A 27,546-nucleotide genomic window follows, 5' to 3' on the forward strand; every position below is an offset into this window, starting at 1 on the left:
GACTGGCGACGCACACCGTAGGCTTGGTGCGTGGAGCAGGGACAGGCCGGGCTGGGCTGACGACGCACACCGTAGGCTTGGTGCGTGGAGCAGGGACAGGCCGGACTGGGCTGGCGACGCACACCGTAGGCTTGGTGCGTGGAGCAGGGACAGGCCGGACTGGGCTGGCGACGCACACCGTAGGTTTGGTGCGTGGAGCAGGAACAGGCCGGACCGTACTGGGAACACACACCACTGGCCTTAAACGGGGATCAGGAACGGGCCGGACCGGACTGGCAATACACCTCAGTACCTCTCGCCGTGCCTCTACAACTTCCTTCCCTCCTCTCGCCAATGGCTCCCGTAACCCGGTGGCCTTCTCTCCTCGTCTCCCATTTCGCCCTGTGGCAGCCTCCTGCTGCCCAGTCGCCCCATGCCGTGTGCCCCCCAAAAAAATTATTGGGGGTGCCTCTCGTCCGTCCGACGATGGCACTGCTGACGCCGCTGCTCCTCTCTCGCCAGGGCCTTGATCCTACCCCAAGGTCCCTTGCCCCCGAGCATGTCCTCCCAGGACCACACTTTGCCCACCTGGGCCATCGCCAGCCTCTCCATCTCCTTTCCTGGCGCTTCCTCCCATGTCCAGTCTGCCTGCTCCTGGACACGCTGCTTGGTCCTTTTACGGTGGGTTTTTCTATCACGATCGTCGTAGGAGTGAGTAGACCAAGGCGCAGCGTGTGAAACAAACATGACTTTATTTAATTAAAGTACTAACAAAACACGACTCGTGAAGTCCACGGTTAAACATACCGACACGGAACAAAAACCCACAACACCCAAGGGAAAACATACAGTTTAAATATGGCTCCCAATCAGAGACAACCCACAACAGCTGACACTTGTTGCCTCTGATTGGGAGCCACTCTGGCCAACATAGAATACACAACCTAGAACACCCAACATAGAAAATGAACACATAGAATGAACACACCCTGGCTCAACATATAGAGTCCCAGAGCCAGGGTGTGACAAGGAGGATACTGTCAGATATATTGGCTCACGATATCTACGGTAAATAATAACCGTATTATGAGCTGCCCAACCTTACCACAATAAGGTCAATTTCTGCATTCCAAAAGAACATACATTGTTTATGACAAATGTTCATAACCAAACAAAAAAACAAATTGTACCCATAGCCTATATTTCCATGGGAAACAAGTTACAAGAATCAGATTGTCATGCAACAGTCCTCACTCCACTCCTCCAGTCCATAACTGAAGGCAATACAATTTGTATTGGGATAGCTGCCGGGCCTACTTCTTCTGATTGAATTTCTTCTGAAACTTCTGGAAGGCGGTGGAGGTTGACCTGGGGACTTTAGTGGTCGAAGACGTAAGAGGACAATCTCTCTTCTGAAGGCCAACAGACCATACACCTACAGAGAGTGTAATAGTTCATTTGTTACAACAAATAAAACAAAAACCTACGTCCTCCTTATTAACACAAAGGAATAAATGGAGAAAGGGAACAAACTGCATAGATACAAGAAACACTTTCCTTACAAAGATATGGAAAACGCAATGTAGGAAGTGGCCACAATACATACATTTTCAACACATGGTTGAATAGATAGCATGCTTTATTACCTTGGTATTTTTGGACTATTGTCTTAGGACTCTCAGCCGTCGCAGCAACCAGACCAGCCATTTCTGATGGAAGTGTTTCAATGTGAAAAGAGCAGGAATAAATGTCTAATTACAGGTAACCTTAACATTTTAGTCATTTAGCAGACGCTCTTATCCAGAGCGACTTACAGTTAGTGAGTGCATACATTTTTCATACTGGCCTCCCCATGGGAATCGAACCCACAACCCTAGCGTTGCAAGCGTCATGCACTACAAACTGAGCTACAGGAGTAAGACCAAGCATATCTGTGTTGGTATTACTTACCCTTCATTGAACCTGTCTGTGTCGGAGGGTCCATGGGTTCTTTGAACTTGAACGACTCAGGCAGCACACTAAACATAAGAAGACTGTTCTCCTCATGATGCAAAGGAGCAGGGTTCCCGATCTCATATTTACTTTTTCCCACTATATCAGGGATACTGGATGGCACTGCCTCAATCCTTGATTTCTTCAGTCTGAGTTTCAGGCTGTTTAAGATTCTCTCTCTTTCAATGTGCCGCAAAGTCTGCTTGGCCTTTATAGATCTTTCTGGTGTGTCTCGTCTTTCAGAGGATAATGCACCTCCATCTATGTTGGTGGGGGCAACAGTCTTTTTGGCCACTTCAGCACAAACAATCTTTGGAGCAAAGCCTCTGTTTTGTAGTCTTGACGCTCTGCCCCTGGACTTTGTCTTCTTTGTCGGGACAAAACTGTTCTTCCACTCGTTTAAGATCCGTTGTTTGACTGGGCTTTCCACTGGAGGGCTGGTCTCGGAGGGCTCTGTCGTACAGGAGTTTACATTCACAATGAGGGTTATAGGAGGTGCTGGAGCTTTGTCTGAAAAAGGTCTGGCTCGAGAAGCATTATGGTCCTTGCGTTGGCCAGTTGCTAAAGTCCCATTTTTCATCTGGGGTGAGGAACCAAACAAGGCCAGAGTTACTGTGCTGACCCTCCACATCTTAGTCCCAATTCCAGGTTCTGTTGGCTTCAGGAGATTGCTACCTTTTAAAGGTTTCTCTTCTTCCAAAGATTTAGAAGTACTTGTATTGGGGGGCTCTAAATAGTCATCGCTGTTAGTCAAGTTGACCTCAGGAACGAGTTGAAAGAAGGGACCCAATCCATCTCTCATTTTCCTTTGCTTTCTTGGGACAGGCAATTTTGAATGAGGACTTTCAACACATCTTCTCTTGAGTCCAACCCCTTTTTGTTTAACCTTATAGCTATGATTTGTTTTAGGAGAGAGATGCTTTTGACATCTTTGTGCCAAGGAAAGTGATGTAAGGAAACAGATTTTGTCTGTTGGTTGGGGTTGCAGATTAGAAGTAGGAATGGAAACTATAGGAACAACTTCACTAGATCTAGGGTTTCCTTCTTCCAAAATGACACCAAGTTCTTGTACACATTCCATATGTTTCTGCTTTGGCTGTACATTGTCCCAAACTAGCTCTGACATTGGGGTGGCTACTTTGAGAAAGTCTTCATAGCTCGAGAAGACCTCTTCAATTTCAACTTCAAGAATGTTTGTGTGGTTGATGGGGAGCTGCAGTGCTGGGGCTTTTGACAAAGGCAAGCTCTTCACCCCATTTCTGTATGGGCGAGCAGTCTCAGATTCGCTATCAGACAAGACAATCCTTTGGCATTCTTCAATGCCTGTAGATTTCCAAGATTGAGGATTCAAATTTTTAACAGGATTCTCTTCCCTCTTTCCTTCTGCTGTGCTATTTGATTTACACAAATGTAGACATTCCCTTTGTTCTGCTTTTGTTGTGCTGGGTTCAACAGACAATGTTTCCTCAACCAACGCCGTCGCTTTTACAGTGGCCTTTGCTGAACCCAATTCAGTCTTGTACTGGCATTTGCAGGACGAAGAATTGGTGGACCCACTGAACACTGCCATCCAACGAGAGAGGCAACAGTAATCTTCTGATTGGACATTGCCTTTGTTTTCGAGTTTTACATTCAAATTCACATCTACTCTCTCAGATGATTTATCCTCCACTGAGTGATCTTTCAACTCAATCAGCTCCGCGTCCATTTCTATTGTCAATTCCAACAGGTCTTTCACTTCGTCTTGTAGTAGCTGGCCACTGAAAAACTGCAAAGCCTCTTCTGGTGGCAGCACGTTGATCTCTAGGGAGGAAAATGGGTCACTAAAAATGATACCTGCACTTTCCCTCTTAACCACTGAGAGAGTCTGGGTGGAGCTATGTGCCAAACCTGAGCCTTGAATTACTTCAGATTCAGAGGGTGTTGACCTCTTCGTCTGAGTCACCTCAGTCTGCATGTCACTTGCAGAGTCTGCATATTTCTCATTTTCGGTACAAATCAGTTTTGGTTGTTCATCACCTCTTTGAAGAGTCTTTTGGTAATATCTTAGTGACCATGGGAATCCAAACTCCTTGTCTATGTCATCAAGCTGCTTATTGGTGTTCAACCATGATGACTCTTGCGCCGGGAATTCGGGGTGAACAGAATCATGTTTAAGAATGGCACATTTCTCTTCAACTTGACCCCAGTTTTTGCGCCTGACTTGTGAAAATATGACAGACTGTGATGACATATCGTCATCTTCGCCACACACAGATCTAACCTCTTGCATTATATTCTGTAATATACCAGATCTTGCAGCATCCATAAGCTTTGGCCCATCTCCACCCCAATAGAGGCTTAGTATTTTGCTTTCAACTGATGTGGCAGAGCATTTTTGACGTTGCACAGTATCTACCAACTCCTTCAATTTACCAAGGGTCCATTTGATTACAGGAACAGAGGACAATTCAAAAATGTCCTCATCTGAAACTACCTTTTCATTAGTTTCCTCACTCAATTGGTTAACATGCACATGAGTGGTAATTTCTGTGTCAGCTAACTCTTTTCTCTGAGTGGCTTGACATTCCGCATTAGATAATGGTTGAGAATCAAATTTCTCTGCACGTAACCAGTTTGATAGTGACCGTTCAGACTTGAAACATGAATATGTCTTGGCCATTTCAACATCAGATGTTTCTGAACCCTGAGTCAGTGTTTTTTCAGCCCCTGATTCTGGTCTGATCTTGGGGACCTCTTGTCCAGATTCATTTGTCAAAGAAGCAGATAAAGTAAGGGTTGTTTGGGCTTGTGATGGACTTTGGTCACAAGATTCTTCCACAGGGTTGCTCACATTTTCGACACCTGTTGAGAAAGACATACATTGGGTGGTCAAGCCAGCCACGTTTAGAGGTGTGTTTGTCTGCATACACTGCGATAGTGGTTGTACAACTGCGATGGCCTTCTGCGCCATAAGAACAGAGGGGGCATTACTTGCAGATGATCCTTGCAGGACCATAGCACTTTCATTAGCTTTATCTCCTATGAAAATACAATTTTCTGCTCTAAATCCATTTCCACTTTTGTCCTCTGTTACTGTTATGTAATAGCCCTGTCTTATGGGGTGTGACGGAGTCACAGACTCACAGTTTTGCTGGCCTGAAAACCGCATACCATGGTTTGGCACAGATGAAGATGGTCCAGTGTTGGATATCAGAACACAGGTGTTTTTTGGCTTGTAATGTAGGGTAGGGGCTGAGCCTTGGTTTGGCACGTGTTGCAGGAAATGCGCTCCTGCCCCAACCACATGTTCTGGCTTGTTCAGTACGGGTCCATGGGAGTGCTGGCCTGGGTATGGTGGAGGCGCAGACTCACGGTTGTGCTGGACTGAGGACTGTATACTATCATTTGGCACAGATGAAGATGGTCCAGTGTTGGATACCAGAACATTGGTGCAGTCTGGCTTGTAATATAGGGTAGGGCCTGTGCCTTGGATATGGGGCCTAGGATATGTGGCATGGTGTGCATTATTTCCAATGGCCCCTGAATGACTGTTAATATTTGCACAATAAGATGGGAGTCTGTTCTGTTGTGGTGTGATGGGAAGGCTTTCAGGGCAGATGGAGACATGTCTTGGAGAATTATTAAAAGGAGGGTTATGCATAACATTGTACTGAGGATTCTGGCTAATGTTATGCATTGGCATTGACTGCCCCACTGTAGCATTTGGTACATTGACCTGGTTGTTGCGGCCCGTGAGAGGTTGAGAGGGATACATTTGACTGTGGTTTGATGAGCCAGTGTGGACAGGTGCTCCATGTTGAACCCTGTTCATCTTAGTCCTGCTGTTCTTTTTCTGATTTTGAAGTACATACAACAGTTGGTTATATGTTGTCTCCTGTGCACTTTGCAAATAGTTTGGTGTTTGTGGGTACCCCTGTTGAGGAGCTTTAACTGCTATCCTTCTTGAATCCTGCCCACTCACTACAGTCCATTGATGATGATTTAAATGGTTGGGGCTCCTACCCATTGCAAGAGCAGCAGAGGTACCACTGGAGGCCCAGTCTTGTCTGCCAAGTACCAGCTGCTGACTGCCACTTGCTGGGCTTTGATGAGACATAACATTTGTATTCAGTGGTGCATTAATATGAGGGGGGCAGTGAATGGTTGCACCCTGACCATCAGTTACAAGCCTCTGTGGATTGTTATTATTAACACCCAAATACCCCTGTCCCTGTTGGTAAGTGGGTTGAGCTGCACTGTTAAACCTTCCGGGCAAGGTGTGATGGTTTCCACTTTGTGATGTAACACCAGTTGATTGTGCAGCCGCTGCATTGTTAATCAAGAGTGATGTCAAAAGGGGACTGGTACCCATTAGAACCTGCTCTTTTGTGGGTGAATGCTGAGATGAGTTTATATAAACCATTGATGCCTGTTGATCCAGGGTCTGTCCACTCCAGTAACCTCCACCGGTTACTTGTCCACTGTGTGGTAGGCATTGACCACCTTGTGTATACAGGACAGTAGGTCTGACTGGCCCATATTGATGAGAATAGGTGCTCGGATTCCCACTCATCTGACCACTGGTAACTTGGGGACTTGAGGATTGTCCAGCGACGGATCGATCCGGTCCACTTTGGGTCCAGGTAGAGGTCTGCATTCTCCTTGTCTCCTCAGTCTCGTGGTATGGCAGAATGTAACCATTTCTGAAATTAAAAACATATTATGAACCGGGATTAGCGCAACAAACCCACAGTAACCAATGTAGACTGTATCCAGTGGTGTCATTTCTGTAAAAATCTTAGGTTTAGGGTATGGCAATCTGGTGCTACAAAGTCCTCATCAAATTCTCTGGCAGCATAGTCTTGTGACAGGTAGGCTAGCTAATATGTTTTACCAGTGGGGTATACTACGAATCAGGTTTGAGGAGTTAGCGAGGTAACTTTGGTCAACTCTGACTTCAACTCGGGATAACCGGTCTGATTCAATATGCATTCGGAAAGTATTCAGACCCCTTGACACTCCACATTTTGTTACATTACAGACTTATTATAAAATTGATTAAAACAATTTTCCCCCATCAATCTACACACAATATCCCATAATGACAAAGCGAAAAAAGTTTTTTAGAAATATTTGCAAATGTATTAAAAATAAAAACATAAATACCTTATTTACATAAGTATTCAGACCCTTTGCTATGAGACTCGAAATTGAGCTCAGGTGCATCCTGTTTCCATTGATCATCCTTGAGATGTTTCTACAACTTGATTGGAGTCCACCTGTGGTACATTCAATTGATTGGACATGATTTGGAAAGGCACACACCTGTCTATATAAGGTCCCACAGTTGACAGTGAATGTCAGAGCAAAAACCAAGCCATGAGGGTCGAAGGAATTGTCCGTAGAGCGCCGAGACAGGATTGTGTCGAGGCACAGATCTGGGGAAGGGTACCCAAACATTTCTGCAGCATTGAAGGTCCCCAAGAACACAGTGGCCTCCATCATTCTAAAATGGAAGACGTTTGGAACCACCAAGACTCTTCCTAGAGCTGGCCGCCCGGCCAAACTGAGCAATCGGGGGAGAAGGGACTTGGTCAGGGTGATAACCAAGAACCCGATGGTCACACTGACAGAGCTCCAGAGTTCCTCTGTGGAGATGGGAGAACCTTCCAGAAGGACAACCATCTTTGCAGCACTCCACCAATCAGGCATGTATGGTAGAATGGCCAGACGGAAGCCACTCCTCAGTAAAAGGCACATGACAGCCAGCTTGGAGTTTGCCAAAAGGCACCTAAAGGACTCTGACCATGAGAAACAAGATTCTCTGGTCTGATGAAACCAAGATTTACTTCCGTTTTCATAAATTTGCTAAAAAAAAATTGCTCTCATTATGGGGTATTGTGTGTAAATCGTTGAGGATTTTGTAAAAAAAAAAAACAATTTTAGAATAAGGCTGTAACGTAACAAAATGTGGAAAGTCAAGGAGTCTGAATACTTTCCGAATGCACTGTATTTACCAGAAAAGAGTGAGCGTGAAGTTCAATAGTTTAATACTAAAAGAGGCAACAGCTGAATACCTGCCTATCGAGTGGTGCAGCACTCTCTTATATCCAAGCAATGCTTATTTTAGCAGGGAGTCACCATTGAGACCAGTGTCTCTTTTCCAAGGGAGCCCTGCATATACAATTTCATAGTATGTTTATATTCATATAAGTAGCCTGGCAAACGTGATTCATGTGTTATGGGTTAGATGGATGTCCCCTGAGACAGAATGTTTTCTTAAGGGTGAGATAGGAGTCATATGATAGAGCTAATAGATTGTGAACTACTGCCCTGTAACTGTCTTATAGCCTCGCTGTTATATATCATTATATTCTCTCAATATGTTATAGCTTCACTGTTATATATCATTATATTCTCTCAATATGTTATAGCTTCACTGTTATATATCATTATATTCTCTCAATATGTTATAGCTTCACTGTTATATATCATTATATTCTCTCAATATGTTATAGCTTCACTGTTATATATCATTATATTCTCTCAATATGTTTTGCATCATATTCACCTCAGTATGGATATATTGTTTATTCTAAAATAGCTCTGTAAATTGTCGTGGAAATTCATGTATACTGAGAGAGACTTGGACAATTATTCAAACAATGAATCTTTATTTAACATCGATTAATTATTGCAATAATGAGCTGGTCGACCGCACACTTAAGTGTGTGTGCGTGCCGAGACCTTGACCTTAGAGGAATCCTGGTTCTTATATAGCTGACACTAAAATGTTTAGTCATGGCTGGTTCCATCCCTCCCACTCAGATCGGGTGGGTTATCTGCACCTGGTGTTGTTTTAACCCCCAGCCCGGCTTAGTTTCCCAGATGCAAGAATGATTAGAAACAATGAGGGGTTTAGCTCAAGCTATCTTTAGTGACCATACGCCCAGATTAGCTGCAGGGAGCTAAAGTGGAAACCATCCCTTTACCAAAACACAGCATTAGTAGAACAGAAATGTCTTAACCATTATATACTTAACAAAGAGTAACTATTAATATCAAACAAATCAGGTACATACATAATTTCTCTCTCACAGTATGAGAGGATCATTAACGATGGACTGCAGCAAGGTGCAAGAATGTATACTCCCCACTGATAAGAAGACCGGGAGATGCATGGAGGAGTACTAACGGTTCTGGATTCAGGCTGGCACGATAACACCACCTGCATAGCCACAGAGATGAATTGTACATCCTAGACTCAGGAGGGGGAAGGACTTGTCTGGGAAAACAGAGGTGATAAATATACTTTAAAATATAAAAACGCAACATGCAACAATTTCAAAGATTTTACTGAGTTACAGTTCATATGAGGAAAATCAGTCCATTGAAATTAAATCACTAGGCTCTAATCTATGGATTTCACATGACTGGGAATACAGATATGCATCTGTTGGTCACAGATACCTTAAAAGAAATGGGCCTCACAATGGGCCTCAGGATCTCATCACGGTATTTCTGTGCATTCAAATTGCTCCCGATAAAATGCAATTCTGTTCATTGTCCGTAGGTTATGCCTGCCCATACCATAACCCCACCTCCACCATGGAGCTCTGTTCACAGCATTGACATTAGCAAACCGCTCGCCCACACAACGCCATACACGTGGTCTGCGGTTGTGAGGCGGGTTGGACATACTGCCACATTTTCTCAAACTACGTTGCAGGCGGTTTATGTTAAAGAAATTAACATTAAATTCTCTGGCAACAGCTCTGGTGGACATTCCTGCAGTCAGCATGCCAATTGCACGCTCCCTCAAAACATCTGTGGCATTGTGTTGTGTGACAAAACTGCACATTTTCGAGTGGCCTTTTATTGTCCCCAGCACAAAGTGCAACTGTGTAATGATCATGCTGTTTAATCAGCTTCTTGATATGCAGGTGGATGGATTATCTTGGTAAAGGAGAAATGCTCAGTAACAGGGATGCAAACAAATGTGCACAAAATTTTAGAAATAATATTTTTGTGCGTATGGAACATTTCTGGGATCTTTTACTTCAGCTCATGAAGCATGGGACCAACACTTTACATGTTCTGTTTAGACTTTTGTTCAGCGTATACGTGTTGACACAATCCTGTCTCAGAGCTCTACGGACAATTCCTTCGACCAAATGGCTTGGTTTTTGCTCTGACATATATAGACAGGCGTGTGCCTATCCAAATCATGTCCAATCAATTGAATTTACCACAGCTTGACTCCAATCAAGTTGTAGAAACATCTCAAGGATGATCAATGGAAACAGGATGCACCTGAGCTCAATTTGAAAATGTATGCACTCACTAACTGTAAGTCGCTCTGGATAAGAGTGTCTGCTAAATGACTAAAATGTAAATTTCGAGTCTCATAGCAAAAGGTCTGAATACTTGTTTAAATAAGACATTTCTGTTTCTATTTTTAATACATAAGCGAACATTTCTAAAAACCTGTTTTCACTTTGCCATTGTGTGTAGATTGAGGATTTTTATTTATTTAATCAATTTTAGAATGAGGCTGTTATATAACAAAACACGGGGGGGTGTATTCAGACCCCTTGACTTTTTCCACATTTTGTTATTTTACAGCCTTATTTTAAAATGGATTATTATATTTATATATCACATTCGGAAAGTATTCAGACCCCTTGACACACACAAATATATATATATATATATATATATATATATACGTGTGTGTGTATATAAATATATGTGTATACACGTGTGTGTGTGTGTGTGTGTGTATATATATATATATATATATATATACACACACACACGTGTATACACATATATTTATATACACACACACGTGTGTGTATACACATTTATACACAAACACACACGTATATAAACTCAGCAAAAAAAGAAAACGTCCTCTCACTGTCAACTGCGTTTATTTTCAGCAAACATAACATGTGTAAATATTTGTATGAACATAAAAAGATTCAACAAATTAGACAAACTGAACAAGTTCCACAGACATGTGACAAACAGAAATGGAATAATGTGTCCCTGAACAAAGGGGGGGTCAAAATCAAAAGTAAGTCAGTATCTGGTGTGGCCACTAGCTGCATTAAGTACTGCAGTGCATCTCCTCCTCATGGACTGCACCAGATTTGCCAGTTCTTGCTGTGAGATGTTACCCCACTCTTCCACGAAGGCACCTGCAAGTTCCCAGACATTTCTAGGGGGAAAGGCCCTAGCCCTCACCCTCCGATCCAACAGGTCCCAGACGTGCTCAATGGTCATTTGCGCGTTCCTTGTGTAACCCGGGCAGTTGTTGTTGCCATCCTGTACCTGTCCCGCAGGTGTAATGTTTGGATGTACCGATCCTGTGCAGGTGTTGTTACACGTGGTCTGCCACTGCGAGGGCAATCAGCCGTCCTGCCTCCCTGTAGTGCTGTCTTAGGCGTCTCACCGTACAGACATCGCAATTTATTGCCCTGGCCACATCTGCAGTCCTCATGCCTCCTTGCATCATGCCTAAGGCACGTTCACGCAGATCAGCAGGGACCCTGGGCATCTTTCTTTTGGTGTTTTCAGAGTCAGTAGAAAGGCCTCTTTAGCGTCCTAAGTTTTCATAACTGTGACCTTACCGTCTGTAAGCTGTTAGTGTCTTAACGACCGTTCCACAGGTGCATGTTCATTAATTGTTTACGGTTCATTGAACAAGCATTGGAAACAGTGTTTAAAGCCTTTACAATGAAGATCTGTGAAGTTATTTTGATTTTTAGAAATAATCTTTGAAAGACAGGGTCCTGAAAAAGGGTGTTTCTTTTTTGCAGAGTTCATATGGGCCCCATTCTGCATGAAGAGCTCTCAGCCCTGTTTTCTAAGCGGTGCACTAAAGATATGCTCTTATCTATTCAGTTGTGGGGGTTTTGAGTCAGTCTCTCTCTCTCTCTCTCTCTCTCTCTCTCTCTCTCTCTCTCTCTCTCTCACACTTCTACTTTCTATTAGTTTACAACTCTAAACTTGGCGAAAAGGGAATGGGAACAATATCAAATGAGGTGGCCCAGCGAGTGGCGCTTTGCACCCGCTGGTGCTGTATCAAGGTGAGCACTTGTCTCCACGATGGATCGCATAGCTGTCCATTGTGTGCTCAGTTTTAAATAGCGACAATATCTATCACACACACACACACACACACACCTTGTAATTACGCAGTACAGAAATGTGCGCTCCTCACAACGGATTATGTTGGCAAAGGAAAAATGCTCACTAACAGGGATGTAAACAAATTTGTTCACAAAATTTGAGCGAAATAAGCTTTGTGTGTGTATGGAACATTTCTGACAAAGCGAAAATAGGTTTATATTTCCACCTGTGGTAAATTCAATTGATTGGACATGATTTGGAAAGGCAAACAACTGTCTATATACGGTCCTGTGGTGGAAATGTAATATTCATTACATACTATACTGGTTTAAAATTAGACATACTATGCAGTTTTTACCCTTAGAATTGTCCACTGTTATATGTTAGTAGTTTTGATGATACAGGCTTGTCTTGTTTGATTTAGTCATAAATCTGAGCATACAGATTTATGAGCTGCTTGGGTGCAACTGCAGTACAGTGCCTTGCAAAAGTATTCATCCCCCTTGGCGTTTTTCCTATTTTGTTGCGCTACAACCTGTAATTTAAATTGATTTTTATTTGGATTTCATGTAATGGACATACACAAAATAGTCCAAATTGGTGAAGTGAAATGAAAAAAATAACTTGTAAAAAAAATAATAATAATTCATTCAAAAGTTGAAACTTTTCATTTATTTATTTATTTTTTTAATAACGGAAAAGTGGTGCATGCATATGTATTCACCCCCTTTGCTATGAAGGCCCTAAATAAGATCTGGTGCAACCAATTACCTTCAGAAGTCACATAATTAGTTAGATTGCACACAGGTGGACTTTATTTAAGTGTCACATGATCTCAGTAATATATCTGTTCTGAATGGCCCCAGAGTCTGCAACACCACCAAGCATGAAGACCAAGGAGCTCTCCAAACAGGTCAGGGACAAAGTTGTGGAGAAGTACAGATCAGGGTTAGGTTATAAAAAAATATCTGAAACTTTGAACATCCCACGGAGCACCATTAAATCCATTATTAAAAAATTGAAAGAATATGGCACTACAACAAACCTGCCAAGAGAGGGCCGCCCACCAAAACTCACGGACCAGGCAAGGAGGGCATTACAGTTTTTCTCAATTGCTAAAACACTAAAACCCATTGGCTGAACAAAGTTCTCAGTTGCCTGGACTCATTTAGCTAATTATGCAGTCTGTTGTCAATACCTTAAACCATTTCACATGGTAAAACACAATATGCAGATCTCACTTAGACTTTTCAGCAAAACTCTAAACACATTCTCATTCTCAAAACACATTCTGCACTCTAATGCACATGTCATCCATACTGGTAAACACAAGTGGCAACAATCAAATACAAATAGAGAACACTTGTCATTGATTGAACACAACCACTCAAAATTGATTTAACCTGTTTCAAATGATGCGACACAACCAATATAAGCCAGTTCAGAGAGCAAACAGGTTGTTGAAGGTGGGAAGGAGAAAGTCTGAGAATGGATAGAAGAAACAATGTGAGAGGACGAGGACGTATGCGAGGTGGGCGATGAGGAGGAAGAGGAGGGCAAGAAAGAGGAAGAGGAGGACGAAGAGGAAGACAAAGAGTGGAAATATCTGATGAAATTCGACCAATAGTCATAGACCATGTTCTTGTCCATGGACTGACAATGAGGGAAGCAGGACTTAGAGTGCAACCCAATTTGAGCCGATTTTCTGTGTCCACCATAGTAAGGACATTCAGAGAAGAGAACAGGTACAGTATACTACTGTATTTTTGTAATTGTAAATTTACTGTACTACACTATATGCAGCTGTTTCAATAGACATTTGTAAAGTTAATCACTGTATGTATTGTACTGCATGAATATGTTTTGTAACTGCATAACTACTTTTTGTAGAATTGCAAGGCTGCCACATGCAGGTGGAAGGACAGGTACAGTGGGGAAAAGAAGTATTTAGTCAGCCACCAATTGTGCAAGTTCTCCCACTTAAAAAGATGAGAGAGGCCTGTAATTTTCATCATAGGTACACGTCAACTATGACAGACAAAATGAGAAAATAAAATCCAGAAAATCACATTGTAGGATTTTTTATGAATTTATTTGCAAATTATGGTGGAAAATAAGTATTTGGTCACCTACAAACAAGCAAGATTTCTGGCTCTCACAGACCTGTAACTTCTTCTTTAAGAGGCTCCTCTATCCTCCACTCGTTACCTGTATTAATGGCACCTGTTTGAACTTGTTATCAGTATAAAAGACACCTGTCCACAACCTCAAACAGTCACACTCCAAACTCCACTATGGCCAAGACCAAAGAGCTGTCAAAGGACACCAGAAACAAAATTGTAGACCTGCACCAGGCTGGGAAGACTGAATCTGCAATAGGTAAGCAGCTTGGTTTGAAGAAATCAACTGTGGGAGCAATTATTAGGAAATGGAAGACATACACTGATAATCTCCCTCGATCTGGGGCTCCACGCAAGATCTCACCCCGTGGGGTCAAAATGATCACAACAACGGTGAGCAAAAATCCCAGAACCACACGGGGGGACCTAGTGAATGACCTGCAGAGAGCTGGGACCAAAGTAACAAAGCCTACCATCAGTAACACACTACGCCGCCAGGACTCAAATCCTGCAGTGACAGACGTGTCCCCCTGCTTAAGCCAGTACATGTCCAGGCCCGTCTGAAGTTTGCTAGAGTGCATTTGGATGATCCAGAAGAGGATTGGGAGAATGTCATATGGTCAGATGAAACCAAAATAGAACTTTTTGGTAAAAACTCAACTTGTCGTGTTTGGAGGACAAAGAATGCTGAGTTGCATCCAAAGAACACCATACCTACTGTGAAGCATGGGGGTGGAAACATCATGCTTTGGGGCTGTTTTTCTGCAAAGGGACCAGGACGACTGATCCGTGTAAAGGAAAGAATGAATGGGGCCATGTATCGTAAGATTTTGAGTGAAAACCTCCTTCTATCAGCAAGGGCATTGAAGATGAAACGTGGCTGGGTCTTTCAGCATGACAATGATCCCAAACACATCGCCCGGGCAACGAAGGAGTGGCTTCGTAAGAAGCATTTCAAGGTCCTGGAGTGGCCTAGCCAGTCTCCAGATCTCAATCCCATAGAAAATCTTTGGAGAGAGTTGAAAGTCCGTGTTGCCCAGCGACAGCCCCAAAACATCACTGCTCTAGAGGAGATCTGCATGGAGGAATGGGCCAAAACACAAGCAACAGTGTGTGAAAACCTTGTGAAGACTTACAGAAAACGTTTGACCTGTGTCATTGCCAACAAAGGGTATATAACAAAGTATTGAGAAACTTTTGTTATTGACCAAATACTTATTTTCCACCATAATTTGCAAATAAATTCATTAAAAATCCTACAATGTGATTTTCTGGATTTTATTTTCTCATTTTGTCTGTCATAGTTGACGTGTACCTATGATGAAAATTACAGGCCTCTCTCATCTTTTTAAGTGGGAGAACTTGCACAATTGGTGGCTGACTAAATACTTTTTTTCCCCACTGTATATTCACTCGGGAGCAAGAGGCCGTTATAGTTGGCATGGTCCTTCAAGATAATGCAATACGACTCAGAGAAATCCAGGAACGAGTGATACAAGACAACACACACTTCCAGGGAATCGACAGTGTGAGCATTTCCACAATTGACCGTGTCCCCATCGTAACAGGATGCGAATGAAACAAGTATTCAGAGTACCTTTTGAACGCAACTCACCAAGGGTGAGAGAACTGGGAGTTCAGTATGTGCAAGTAAGTGTACATTCAGAAACATCAATGGGCAGTTTATGAACTTGTACCTCCCTCCATACTCGCCTTTCCTGAATCCGATTGAGGAGTTTATCTCCTCTTGGAGATGGAAAGTGTATGATAGACAACCCTACACCAGAGTAAATCTGCTGCAAGCCATGGATTTAGCCTGTGGTGATATATGTGAGGAATCATGTCAGGGCTGGATACGGCACACAAGAGGCTTCTTCCCCCGTTGCCTCAGGAGGGACAATATTGCTTGTGATGTCGACGAAGTGCTCTGGCCTGACCCAGCCCAAAGACAAGAAGAAGCACATTGATCACATGTTTACTCCTTTGATTTTTGTCCCTTTTAGTATTGTATACTGTAGTACAGTGCATTGTAGGCTGTATACTGTACAATGGACAAATTGTATGGCCCTGAACATTGGGCTTTCTATTTGTTAACAGTACTGACTGTTCAATAGATTTTGACTGGTTGCAGATTCATATCAACAAAGTATAAGAATTACAGTATCACAGAGACAAAGGACAAGTTTGTGAGATGCAGGGTACAGTACTGTAAAAATAGGGGTACAAGGAGGAGGAAGAACAAAAAATGTTGACCTACTATGATAGAACATGTTTTCGTTCATCAAAAGACAATGATGGAAAAATATGAAATTTGTTTTGAGATTAAAAATGTACTTCTCCCTGAGAACTGTATGTTTTGAACAATGTGTTTTCTATTTTTCGGTGTATTGTTTACTGACTGCTTGAGAGTGTATATCATTTTGATCACTTGGTTTATGATTTGAGAGCAGTGTTTGATTTTGAACACAGGTAAAACTGTTTTGAGGCAAATGTTTCATTTTGCAAGAGGAGTCAGAGGTTTTGTAAATAGTGCTTGAAGATGAGGTTTTGTGTTTAATGTTTTCAGGAAATGGAGCAAGGTTTCAGAAATTGTGTTTTAGCAATTGAGAAAAACTGTAATCAGAGAGCCAACAAAGAGACCAAAGATAACCCTGAAGGAGCTGCAAAGATCCACAGTGGAGATTGGAGTATCTGTCCATAGGACCACTTTAAGCCGTACACTCCACAGAGCTGGGCTTTAAGGAAAAGTGGCCAGAAAAAATACATTGCTTAAAGAAAAAAATAAGCAAACATGTTTGGTGTTCGCCAAAGGCCATGTGGGAGACTCCCCAAACATATGGAAGAAGGTACTCTGGTCAGATGAGACTAAAACTGAGCTTTTTGGCCATCAAGGAAAACGCTATGTCTGGCGCAAACCTAACACCTCTCATCACCCTGAGAACACCATCCCACAGTGAAGCATGGTGGTGGCAGCATCATGCTGTGGGGATATTTTCATCGGCAGGGACTGGGAAACTGGTCAGAATTGAAGGAATGATGGATGGCGCCAAATACAGGGAGGTTCACCTTCCAGCAGGACAATAACCCTAAGCATACTTCTAAAGCAACACTAGAGTGGTTTAAGGGGAAACATTTAAATGCCTTGGTATGGCCTAGTCAAAGCCCAGACCTCAATCCAATTGAGAATCTGTGGTATGACTTAAAGATTGTTGTACACCAGCGGAACCCATCCAACTTGAAGGAACTGGAGCAGTTTTGCCTTGAAGAATGGGCAAAAATGCCAGTGGCTAGATGTGCCAAGCTTATAGAGACATACCCCAAAAGACTTGCAGCTGTAATTGCTGCAAAAGGTGGCTCTACAAAGTATTGACTTTGGGGGTGGGGTAATAGTTACAGTGAGGGGAAAAAAGTATTTGATCCCCTGCTGATTTTGTACGTTTGCCCACTAACAAAGAAATGATCAATCTATCATTTTAATGGTAGGTTTATTTGAACAGTGAGAGACAGAACAACAACAAAAAAATCCAGAAAAACGCATGTCAAAAATGTTATGAATTGATTTGCATTTTAAATAAGGGAAATAAGTATTTGACCCCTCTGCAAAACATGACTTAGTACTTGGTGGAAAAACCCTTGTTGGCAATCACAGAGGTCAGACGTTTCTTGTAGTTGGCCACCAGGTTTGCACACATCTAAGGAGGGATTTTGTCCCACTCCTCTTTGCAGATCTTCTCCAAGTCATTAAGGTTTCGAGGCTGACGTTTGGCAACTCGAACCTTCAGCTCCCTCCACAGATTTTCTATGGGATTAAGGTCTGGAGACTGGCTAGGCCACTCCAGGACCTTAATGTGCTTCTTCTTGAGCCACTCCTTTGTTGCCCTGGCCGTGTGTTTTGGGTCATTGTCATGCTGGAATACCCATCCACGACCCATTTTCAATGCCCTGGCTGAGGGAAGGAGGTTCTCACCCAAGATTTGACGGTACATGGCCCCGTCCATCGTCCCTTTGATGAGGTGAAGTTGTCCTGTCCCCTTAGCAGAAAAACACCCCCAAAGCATAATGTTTCCACCTCCATGTTTGACGGTGGGATGGTGTTCTTGGGGTCATAGGCAGCATTCCTCCTCCTCCAAACACGGCGAGTTGAGTTGATGCCAAAGAGCTCCATTTTGGTCTCATCTGACCACAACACTTTCACCCAGTTCTCCTCTGAATCATTCAGATGTTCATTGGCAAACTTCAGACGGGCATGTACAGTGGGGAGAACAAGTATTTGATACACTGCCGATTTTGCAGGTTTTCCTACTTACAAAGCATGTAGAGGTCTGTAATTTTTATCATAGGTACACTTCAACTGTGAGAGACGGAATCTAAAACAATAATCCAGAAAATCACATTGTATGATTTTTAAGTAATTAATTTGCATTTTATTGCATGACATAAGTATTTGATACATCAGAAAAGCAGAACTTAATATTTGGTACAGAAACCTATGTTTGCAATTACAGAGATCATACGTTTCCTGTAGGTCTTGACCAGGTTTGCACACACTGCAGCAGGGATTTTGGCCAACTCCTCCATACAGACCTTCTCCAGATCCTTCAGGTTTCAGGACTGTCGCTGGGCAATACGGACTTTCAGCTCCCTCCAAAGATTTTCTATTGGGTTCAGGTCTGGAGACTGGCTAGGCCACTCCAGGACCTTGAGATGCTTCATACGGAGCCACTCCTTAGTTTCCCTGGCTGTGTGTTTCGGGTCATTGTCAAGCTGGAAGACCCAGCCACGACCCATCTTCAATGCTCTTACTGAGGGAAGGAGGTTGTTGGCCAAGATCTCGCGATACATGGCCCCATCCATCCTCCCCTCAATACGGTGCAGTCGTCCTGTCCCCTTTGCAGAAAAGCATCCCCAAAGAATGATGTTTCCACCTCCATGCTTCACGGTTGGGATGGTGTTCTTGGGGTTGTACTCATCCTTCTTCTTCCTCCAAACACGGCGAGTGGAGTTTAGACCAAAAAGCTCTATTTTTGTCTCATCAGACCACATGACCTTCTCCCATTCCTCCTCTGGATCATCCAGATGGTCATTGGCAAACTTCAGACGGGCCTGGACATGCGCTTGCTTGAGCAGGGGGACCTTGCGTGCACTGCAGGATTTTAATCAATGACGGCGTAGTGTGTTACTAATGGTTTTCTTTGAGACTGTGGTCCCAGCTCTCTTCAGGTCATTGACCAGGTCCTGCCGTGTAGTTCTGGGCTGATCCCTCACCTTCCTCATGATCATTGATGCCCCACGAGGTGAGATCTTGCATGGAGCCCCAGACCGAGGGTGATTGACCGTCATCTTGAACTTCTTCCATTTTCTAATAATTGCGCCAACAGATGTTGCCTTCTCACCAAGCTGCTTGCCTATTGTCCTGTAGCCCATCCGAGCCTTGTGCAGGTCTACAATTTTATCCCTGATGTCCTTACACAGCTCTCTGGTCTTGGCCATTGTGGAGAGGTTGGAGTCTGTTTGATTGAGTGTGTGGACAGGTGTCTTTTGTACAGGTAACGAGTTCAAACAGGTGCAGTTAATACAGGTAATGAGTGGAGAACAGGAGGGCTTCTTAAAGAAAAACTAACAGGTCTGTGAGAGCCGGAATTCTTACTGGTTGGTAGGTGATCAAATACTTATGTCATGCAATAAAATGCAAATTAATTACTTAAAAATCATACAATGTGATTTTCTGGATTTTTGTCTCACAGTTGAAGTGTACCTATGATAAAAATTACAGACCTCTACATGCTTTGTAAGTAGGAAAACCTGCAAAATCGGCAGTGTATCAAATACTTGTTCTCCCCACTGTATATGTGCTTTCTTGAACAGGGGGACATTGCGGGCGCTGCAGGATTTCAGTCCTTCACGGCGTAGTGTGTTACCAATTGTTTTCTTGGTGACTATGGTCCCAGCTGCCTCGAGATCATTGACAAGATCATCCCGTGTAATTCTGGGCTGATTCCTCACCGTTCTCATGATCATTGCAACTCCTCCGAGGTGAGATCTTGCATGGAGCCCCAGACCAAGGGAGACTGACAGTTCTTTTGTGTTTCTTCCATTTGCGAATAATCGCACCAACTGTTGTCACCTTCTCACCAAGCTGCTTGGCGATGGTCATGTAGCCCATTCCAGCCTTGTGTAGGTCTACAATCTTGTCCCTGACAGGTGTATTTTATACAGGTAAGAGTGTGATCCTAATCTCAGCTCGTTACCTGTATAAAATACACCTGGGAGACAGAAATCTTTCTGATTGAGAGGGGGTCAAATACTTATTTCCCTCATTAAAATGCAAATCAATTGATAACATTTTTGACATGCGTTTTTCTGGATTTTTTTGTTGTTATTCTGTCTCTCACTGTTCAAATAAACCTACCATTAAAATTATAGACTGATCATTTCTTTGTCAGTGGGCAAACGTACAAAATCAGCAGGGGATCAAATACTTTTTTCCCCTCACTGTATGTGACAAATAAAATTGGATACAACTAACTTGCCCACTTCATAGAGCACAACAGCTTGTAGTCCTAAAACCCTGAAATGAGTTACCTCTGGTTCGTTCAGACATAGTCATGGGAAACCGAGGCTTTCTGAAGCCTTTGGGGCATTCACCAAATTGTGCCGAAAAAGGGTTCATTACTCTGAGCTTTTAACACAATGCACATGTGACATCTGCTGATCAGCAATGAAAAGCAGTATGATGTTCATATAGAACTTTAACCCACAATATTCATCAAATCTCTGTGGCGCGGCAGCTAGTCGCGGGTCTTAGTACAAGTTCAAGATGACGGTCAGTTACCATACAAGTTCACACCTTCCATAATGCTTCCTTTTTTTTGCTGTCAAAAATGGAATCTATGGCATTATTTAGGATGCTTAAGACAGAAGCTTGTACTTGACTAAATAAAACAAATTGTTTGAACAACAATGTGCAGAAAGTGTGGTTTAACGTAAAACGATTTTCAAAATAACATGCTTTCGCCAGGATTCGACCTCGTTCCCTAGTTCTGGTCCCTGAGACGCTGACTACCTGCTCAGCTATCGTTCAGATGACGCTACATGAAAAAAATCCTAACTACAGTCGTGGTCAAAAGTTTTGAGAATGACACAAATATAACTTTTTTACAAAGTCTGCTGCCTCGGTTTTTATGATGGCAATTTGCATATACTCCAGAATGTCATGAAGGGTGATCAGATGAATTGCAATTAATTGCAAAGTCCCTCTTTGCCATGAAAATGAACTTAATCCCCCAAAAACATATCCACTGCATTTCAGCCCTGCCACAAAAGGAACAGCTGACATCATGTCAGTGATTCTCTAGTTAACACAGGTGAGAGTGTTGACGAGGACAAGGCTGGAGATCACTCTGTCATGCCGATTGAGTTAGAATAACAGACTGGAAGCTTTAAAAGGAGGGTGGTGCTTGAACTCATTGTTCTTCCTCTGTTAACCATGGTTACCTGCAAGGAAACACGTGCAGTCATCAAAAATATAGCTTTTTGGTCGAAACTCCACTCGCCGTGTTTGGAGGAAGAAGAAGGATGAGTACAACCCCAAGAACACCATCCCAATCGTGAAGCATGGAGGTGGAAACATCATTCTTTGGGAATGCTTTTCTGCAAAGGGGACAGGATGACTGCACTGTATTGAGGGGAGGATGGATGGGGCCATGTATCGTGAGATCTTGGCCAACAACCTCCTTCCCTCAGTAAGAGCACTGAAGATGGGTCGTGGCTTGTTCTTCCAGCATGACAATGACCCAAAACACACAGCCAGGGCAACTAAGGAGTGGCTCCGTAAGAAGCATCTCAAGGTCCTGGAGTGGCCTAGCCAGTCTCCAGATCTGAACCCAATAGAACATATTTGGAGGGAGCTGAAAGTCCGTATTGCCCAGCGACAGCCCCGAAACCTGAAGGATCTGGAGAAGGTCTGTATGGAGTGGGCCAAAATCCCTGCTGCAGTGTGTGCAAACCTGGTCAAGACCTACAGGAAACGTATGATCTCTGTAATTGCAAACAAAGGTTTCTGTACCAAATATTAAGTTCTGCTTTTCTGATGTATCAAATACTTATGTCATGCAATAAAATGCAAATTAATTACTTAAAAATCATACAATGTGATTTTCTGGATTTTTGTTTTAGATGCTGTCTCTCACAGTTGAAGTGTACCTATGATAAAACATTACAGACCTCTACATGCTTTGTAAGTAGGAAAACCTGCAAAATCGGCAGTGTATCAAATACTTGTTCTCCCCACTGTAGATAGCCAATTCAAAACATAACTAGCAAGAACTGCTACAAGTTAACTATAGCTAACTAAGCATTAATGTCGTTGTCGCCTTTCCACCGGCACTGTAGAGCCTAGGCTAAATAAATCTGCACCGTTGGAAAGCTGGGATTCCTCTATTAAACAGTAGCCATGTAATTGCGACAACATAAAACATGTTTTCTAAGAACAGCCTAATTGACAAATAACGCCGCATTGATCTCCTGTCGTGGAAATTCTACACAGGTACAAATATTAAATGATTCACTCTTTATTGTCAGCAATCTGGAGAGGTCACAGTCAAACTTAGATGCATAAAGTACCGGTCTGAAGTGAGCTCTAAAAGGGCGTTCCTTACATAGTGCCTTATATACAGCTACATAAACATGATTAATAGGATTGGTTCCTACATGTGACTGGCTCCGTTTCCTATCTTAACTTAAAGAACATATTCTGGGAGTTCTGCCAGAGGGTCCTAAGGAGGGTTTACCAAGCACAGACAACATGTGACTGATAGTGCAGTTCTACTTTGTGGGGGGTTAAGTGCCTTCATCAAGAGCATGACGGCAGGAGATGGTAGGCCTACAGTGCATTCGGAAAGTATTCAGACCCCTTGACTTTTTCCACATTTTGTTACGTTACAGCCTAATTCTAAAATGTATTAAATAAAAAAGTTTCCTCAATCTACACACAATACCCCATAATGACCAAGCAAAAACAGGTTTTTAGAAATTTGATAATTTATTTAAAACAGAAATACCTTATTTTCATAAGTATTCAGACCCTTTGCTATGAGACTCGACATAGAGCTCAGGTGCATCCTGTTTCCATTTATCGTCCTTGAGATGTTTCGACAACTTGATTGGAATCCACCTGTGGTAAATTCAATTGATTGGACATTATTTGGAAAGGCAAACACCTGTCTATAAGGTCCCACAGTTGACAGTGCAAAAACCAAGCCATGAGGTTGAAGGAATTGTCCGTAGAGCTCCGATACAGAATTGTGTCGAGGCATAGATCTTGGGATGAGTACCCAAACATTTCTGCAGCATTGAAGGTCCCCGAAAACACAGTGGCCTCCATCATTCTTAAATGGAAGAAGTTTGGAACCACCAAGACTCTTCCTAGAGCTGGTAGTCCGGCCAAACTGAGCAATCAGGGGAGAAGGGCTTTGGTCAGGGAGGCGACCAAGAACCTGATGGTCACTCTGACAGAGCTCCAGAGTTCCTCTGTGGAGATGGGAGAACCTTACAGAAGGACAACCATCTCTGCAGCACTCCACCAATCAGGCCTTTATGGTAGAGTGGCCAGACAGAAGCCACTCCTCAGTAAAAGGCACATTACAGCCCTCTTGGAGTTTGCCAAAATGCACCTAAAGGACTCTCAGACCATGAGAAACAAGATTATTTGGTCTGATGACACCAAGATTGAACTCTTTGCCCTGAATGCCAAGCGTCACGTCTGGGGGAAACCTGGCACCATCCCTACGGTGAAGCATGGTGGTGGCAGCATCTTGCTGTGGGGATGTTTTTCAGGAGCATGGAACGGGAGACTAGGCAGGATCGAAGGAAAGATGAACGGAGCACAGTACAGAGAGATCCTTGATGAAAACCTGCTCCAGAGAGCTCAGAACCTCATACTGGGGCGAAGTTTACCTTCCAACAGGACAACGACCCTAAGCACACAGCCAAGACAACGCAGGAGTGGCTTCGGGACAAGTCTCTGAATGTCCTTCAGTGGCCCAGCCAGAGTCTGGCCTTGAACATCTCTGGAGAGACCTGAAAACAGCTGTGCAGCGACACTCCCCATCCAACCAGACAGAGCTTGAGGATCTGCAGAGAATGGGAGAAACTCCCCAAATACAGGTGCCAAGCTTGTAGCTTCATACCCAAGAAGACTCAAGGCTATAAATCACTACCAAAGGTGCTTCAACAAAGTACTGAGTGAAGGGTCTCAATACTTATGTAAATGTGATATTTCAGTTTTGTATTTTTAATAAATTTGCAAAAATTTATAAAAACCTGTTTTTGCTTAGTCATTATGGGGTATTGTGTGTAGATTGATGAGGGGGAAAAACAACTTAAATCAATTTTAGAATAAGGCTGTAACGTTACAAGATTTGGAAAAAGTCAAGGGGTCTGAATACTTTCCGAATGCACTGTACATGGGATTAGGCACAGCAGCCTTCCAGTGTCAATAATGGTTACATTTTTCCATGTAAGCTATAATAATAGTCATGAACATGTTATTAAGTCATGGAAAATGTTTATGAACCCTTAACAGTGAATAATCAGAGGTCTATATAGCATAATGTCATTTGTGAATTTCAGTGAACAGTCTATTGGACCGACTTGGAAAAAGCACAGCTCCTGCACTTTTTTCATCCCAAGTCAAGCACTGGTAGTGTATGCATACATTTTCATACCAGTCCCCTGTGGGAATTGAACCCACAACCCTACTGTTGCAGGTGTAATGCTCTACCAACTAAGCCACATCATAATAATAATAATAATAATATGCCATTTAGCAGACGCTTTTATCCAAAGCGACTTACAGTCATACATTTTTGTGTATGGGTGGTCCCGGGGATCGAACCCACTACCTTGGCATTACAAGCGCCATGCTCTACCAGCTGAGCTACAGAGGACCACAGTTTAAAGTTCTCTCTCGCATGTGCTCCAGTATCCCAGTGACCGTCTTCTCACTGGTTTATTGTTCTGCCTTGAGCTTGGGGTACAGGTGGTGTCTTTTCGCTCTGTCAACCATACACAACACCAGCTAGACCAAAAAGCTAGCTTTGACTGCCATGTGGATATCAGTAAAAGATGTGAGGTTAGATTAGATGTGAGGTTTCAACTCTATAAGGTACTCTACTTTCATTATGTGTCCAGTGGCAGTCTGAGGTACTCTCGCTCTTTGTAGTATTCCATTTCAGCATTAGTTAGCTCTTCTCGTTGGCATGGTAACACCAATGTTCAAACAGACCGGCATCCAGCTGTATGCAGATCAGCGGCTTGTCTTCCTCTTCTTTTCTTTCCCTTCAATGCTCGATCCTCCTTCTATCCCCTCTACCGTTCCCTTCCTCTCTCGCCCTTTCATGGCGTGGTGGTGCTCAGAGCAGGCTGGCCAGGCTGGTAGTGGGTCCGTTCTGGGCCTGGAACTGGCCCACTGACCATCATCACAAACCACTTGATGTCTCAATGTAATCAATTACTGTATTGTGCATTGTTTTTCTTCATGGTGATGGAAAGCCTACAGGTACAAACCTAGATGACCAGCCTATGTACAATACAGTAATGTACATTTACATTAAGTGGTTTGTAAGGATGGTAAATGAATACTGCACAAAAAAAGTGGTTGTTTTCCATGTTATTTGATCAAGAAAGATATTTAATTTGATGGGGATGTTTTGGGTCTTTGCCCAGAACTTTGGACCTTTTGATGTTAAAAAAGGCACAGAAAGGCAATGTACTTGTTTTTGGTTCGAACCTGTTATTTATGTTGCTGGTCGGAACAGCGGAAAGGAACGAAAGAAAATGGTGGTTCTGCTCAGCAGAAAGCAATTTCGGTTCAAACTCCTGGCGCCAAACCAAGCAGACAAGCCAGGCGTGAACTTTCGCCCCGTGCAACACTTCTACACCCTGTATAACACCCTGTACAACACTTCAACACCCTCTGCATTTCAAGTGAAAGATGCTTACAGACAACCTATGGCTATCCAAGCTAATCTGAGTTGCCTTGCCCTTTGGAATTCGAAAATGTATTCAAAAATCACAATGCCATAGGCAGGACCATTTAGCAAACGGGTCGGAAATATACGTTCAACCTTTTCAGCCAGCCACTGTCTAAAATTGATTGCTTTAGTCCGAAAACACAAACTGTGGGATAAATGTTATGGTTAAAGTGACCAGCTGTACAGCCATCCTCCCCATCATGTAAGTAAGATATACAATATTTTAGAAAAGGTACTTACAGATTACTCTAAAGACAAATTGTCCGTTAAAAACCATTGTTGTCTTCTTGAAAAAAAAAACTCACTAACTGCTCCTTTCCATCCAGCATCAGCCAACACGCCAACAACGTTCTTCTGCTTTATCACAGAGCAGAAGAACATACAGCCTCTTGAATATTGTGGAGAACCCCAACCACGCCCCCTTCACCCCTACTCCACCGTTATTTGTGGAACGATAGGCTCGTGCCGGAGACTGGTGAAAGGGGCTTGCAGACAACCAACCCATGGCTACCCAAACTAGTTGCGTTTCCCTTTGGAATTCGAAAATGTATTCAAAATAACAATGTCATTGTTATTCTGGAAATTCTTCCATATCCTTATTAAAAAATAAAGCACTTCCAGAGTTTTTGTAGAATGAACACATATTTTATTACACAAGCAATAGAGCCAAGCTGGCCTGCAGAGCAACTGTTGTGGAAAATCGTCCTTATCTGTATTAAAAGATAAAGTACTTCCAGAGTTTTTGTCATTTAGAATCAAGATAGACTTTATTACACAAGCAATAGAGCGGAGCTCATCTGCAAAGCAACTAACTCTCCAACCCTCAGTTCTCAGTTTATATACAGTTTCATTCTTGCTCAAAGTACACACCTTTTTAGCTTAATCCCTCCCTGTTTAGTTCCATTGTTTCCAATTTTAACATCTTGACCGCCACGCCCATCATGTTTATTCTTTAATAGTGGCGCAATCTGGCTTCTCTTCCTTCTATTCATTCAGTTTTTGGAAACAATAGTGGAGCAACCAAACCTTATTATGTAAAAAATAACAGAGCCATTTCCTGGCTCTGTTTTAACCCTTCAATCTAATAACAGGTCAATTTCCTGGCTCACATCAACACCATTATCCCAGAAACCCTAGACCCACTCCAATTTGCATACCGCCCCAACAGATCCACAGATGATGCAATCTCTATTGCACTCCACACTGCCCTTTCCCACCTGAACAAGAGGAACATCTACGTGAGAATGCTATTCATTGACTACAGCTCAGGGTTCAACACCATAGTGCTCTCAAAGCTCATC

General features: G+C 42.9%; 1 protein-coding gene across 1 annotated transcript; it reads right to left on the minus strand.

Moving 5' to 3' along the window:
* Positions 1-938: 938 nt before the first annotated feature.
* Positions 939-26,597, minus strand: LOC121531711. The gene is made up of 4 exons (XM_041837100.1): positions 26,486-26,597; positions 1,930-6,656; positions 1,626-1,688; positions 939-1,414 (listed from the first exon to the last, which is right to left on the minus strand). Exons 2-4 carry the CDS (start codon positions 6,608-6,610, stop codon positions 1,293-1,295), a joined length of 4,866 nt encoding a protein of 1,621 aa, XP_041693034.1. The 5' UTR covers positions 6,611-6,656; positions 26,486-26,597; the 3' UTR covers positions 939-1,292.
* Positions 26,598-27,546: the final 949 nt, after the last annotated feature.

This window comes from Coregonus clupeaformis, chromosome 19, assembly GCF_020615455.1.
Source record: "Coregonus clupeaformis isolate EN_2021a chromosome 19, ASM2061545v1, whole genome shotgun sequence".
Taxonomy (NCBI): Eukaryota; Metazoa; Chordata; class Actinopteri; order Salmoniformes; family Salmonidae; genus Coregonus; species Coregonus clupeaformis.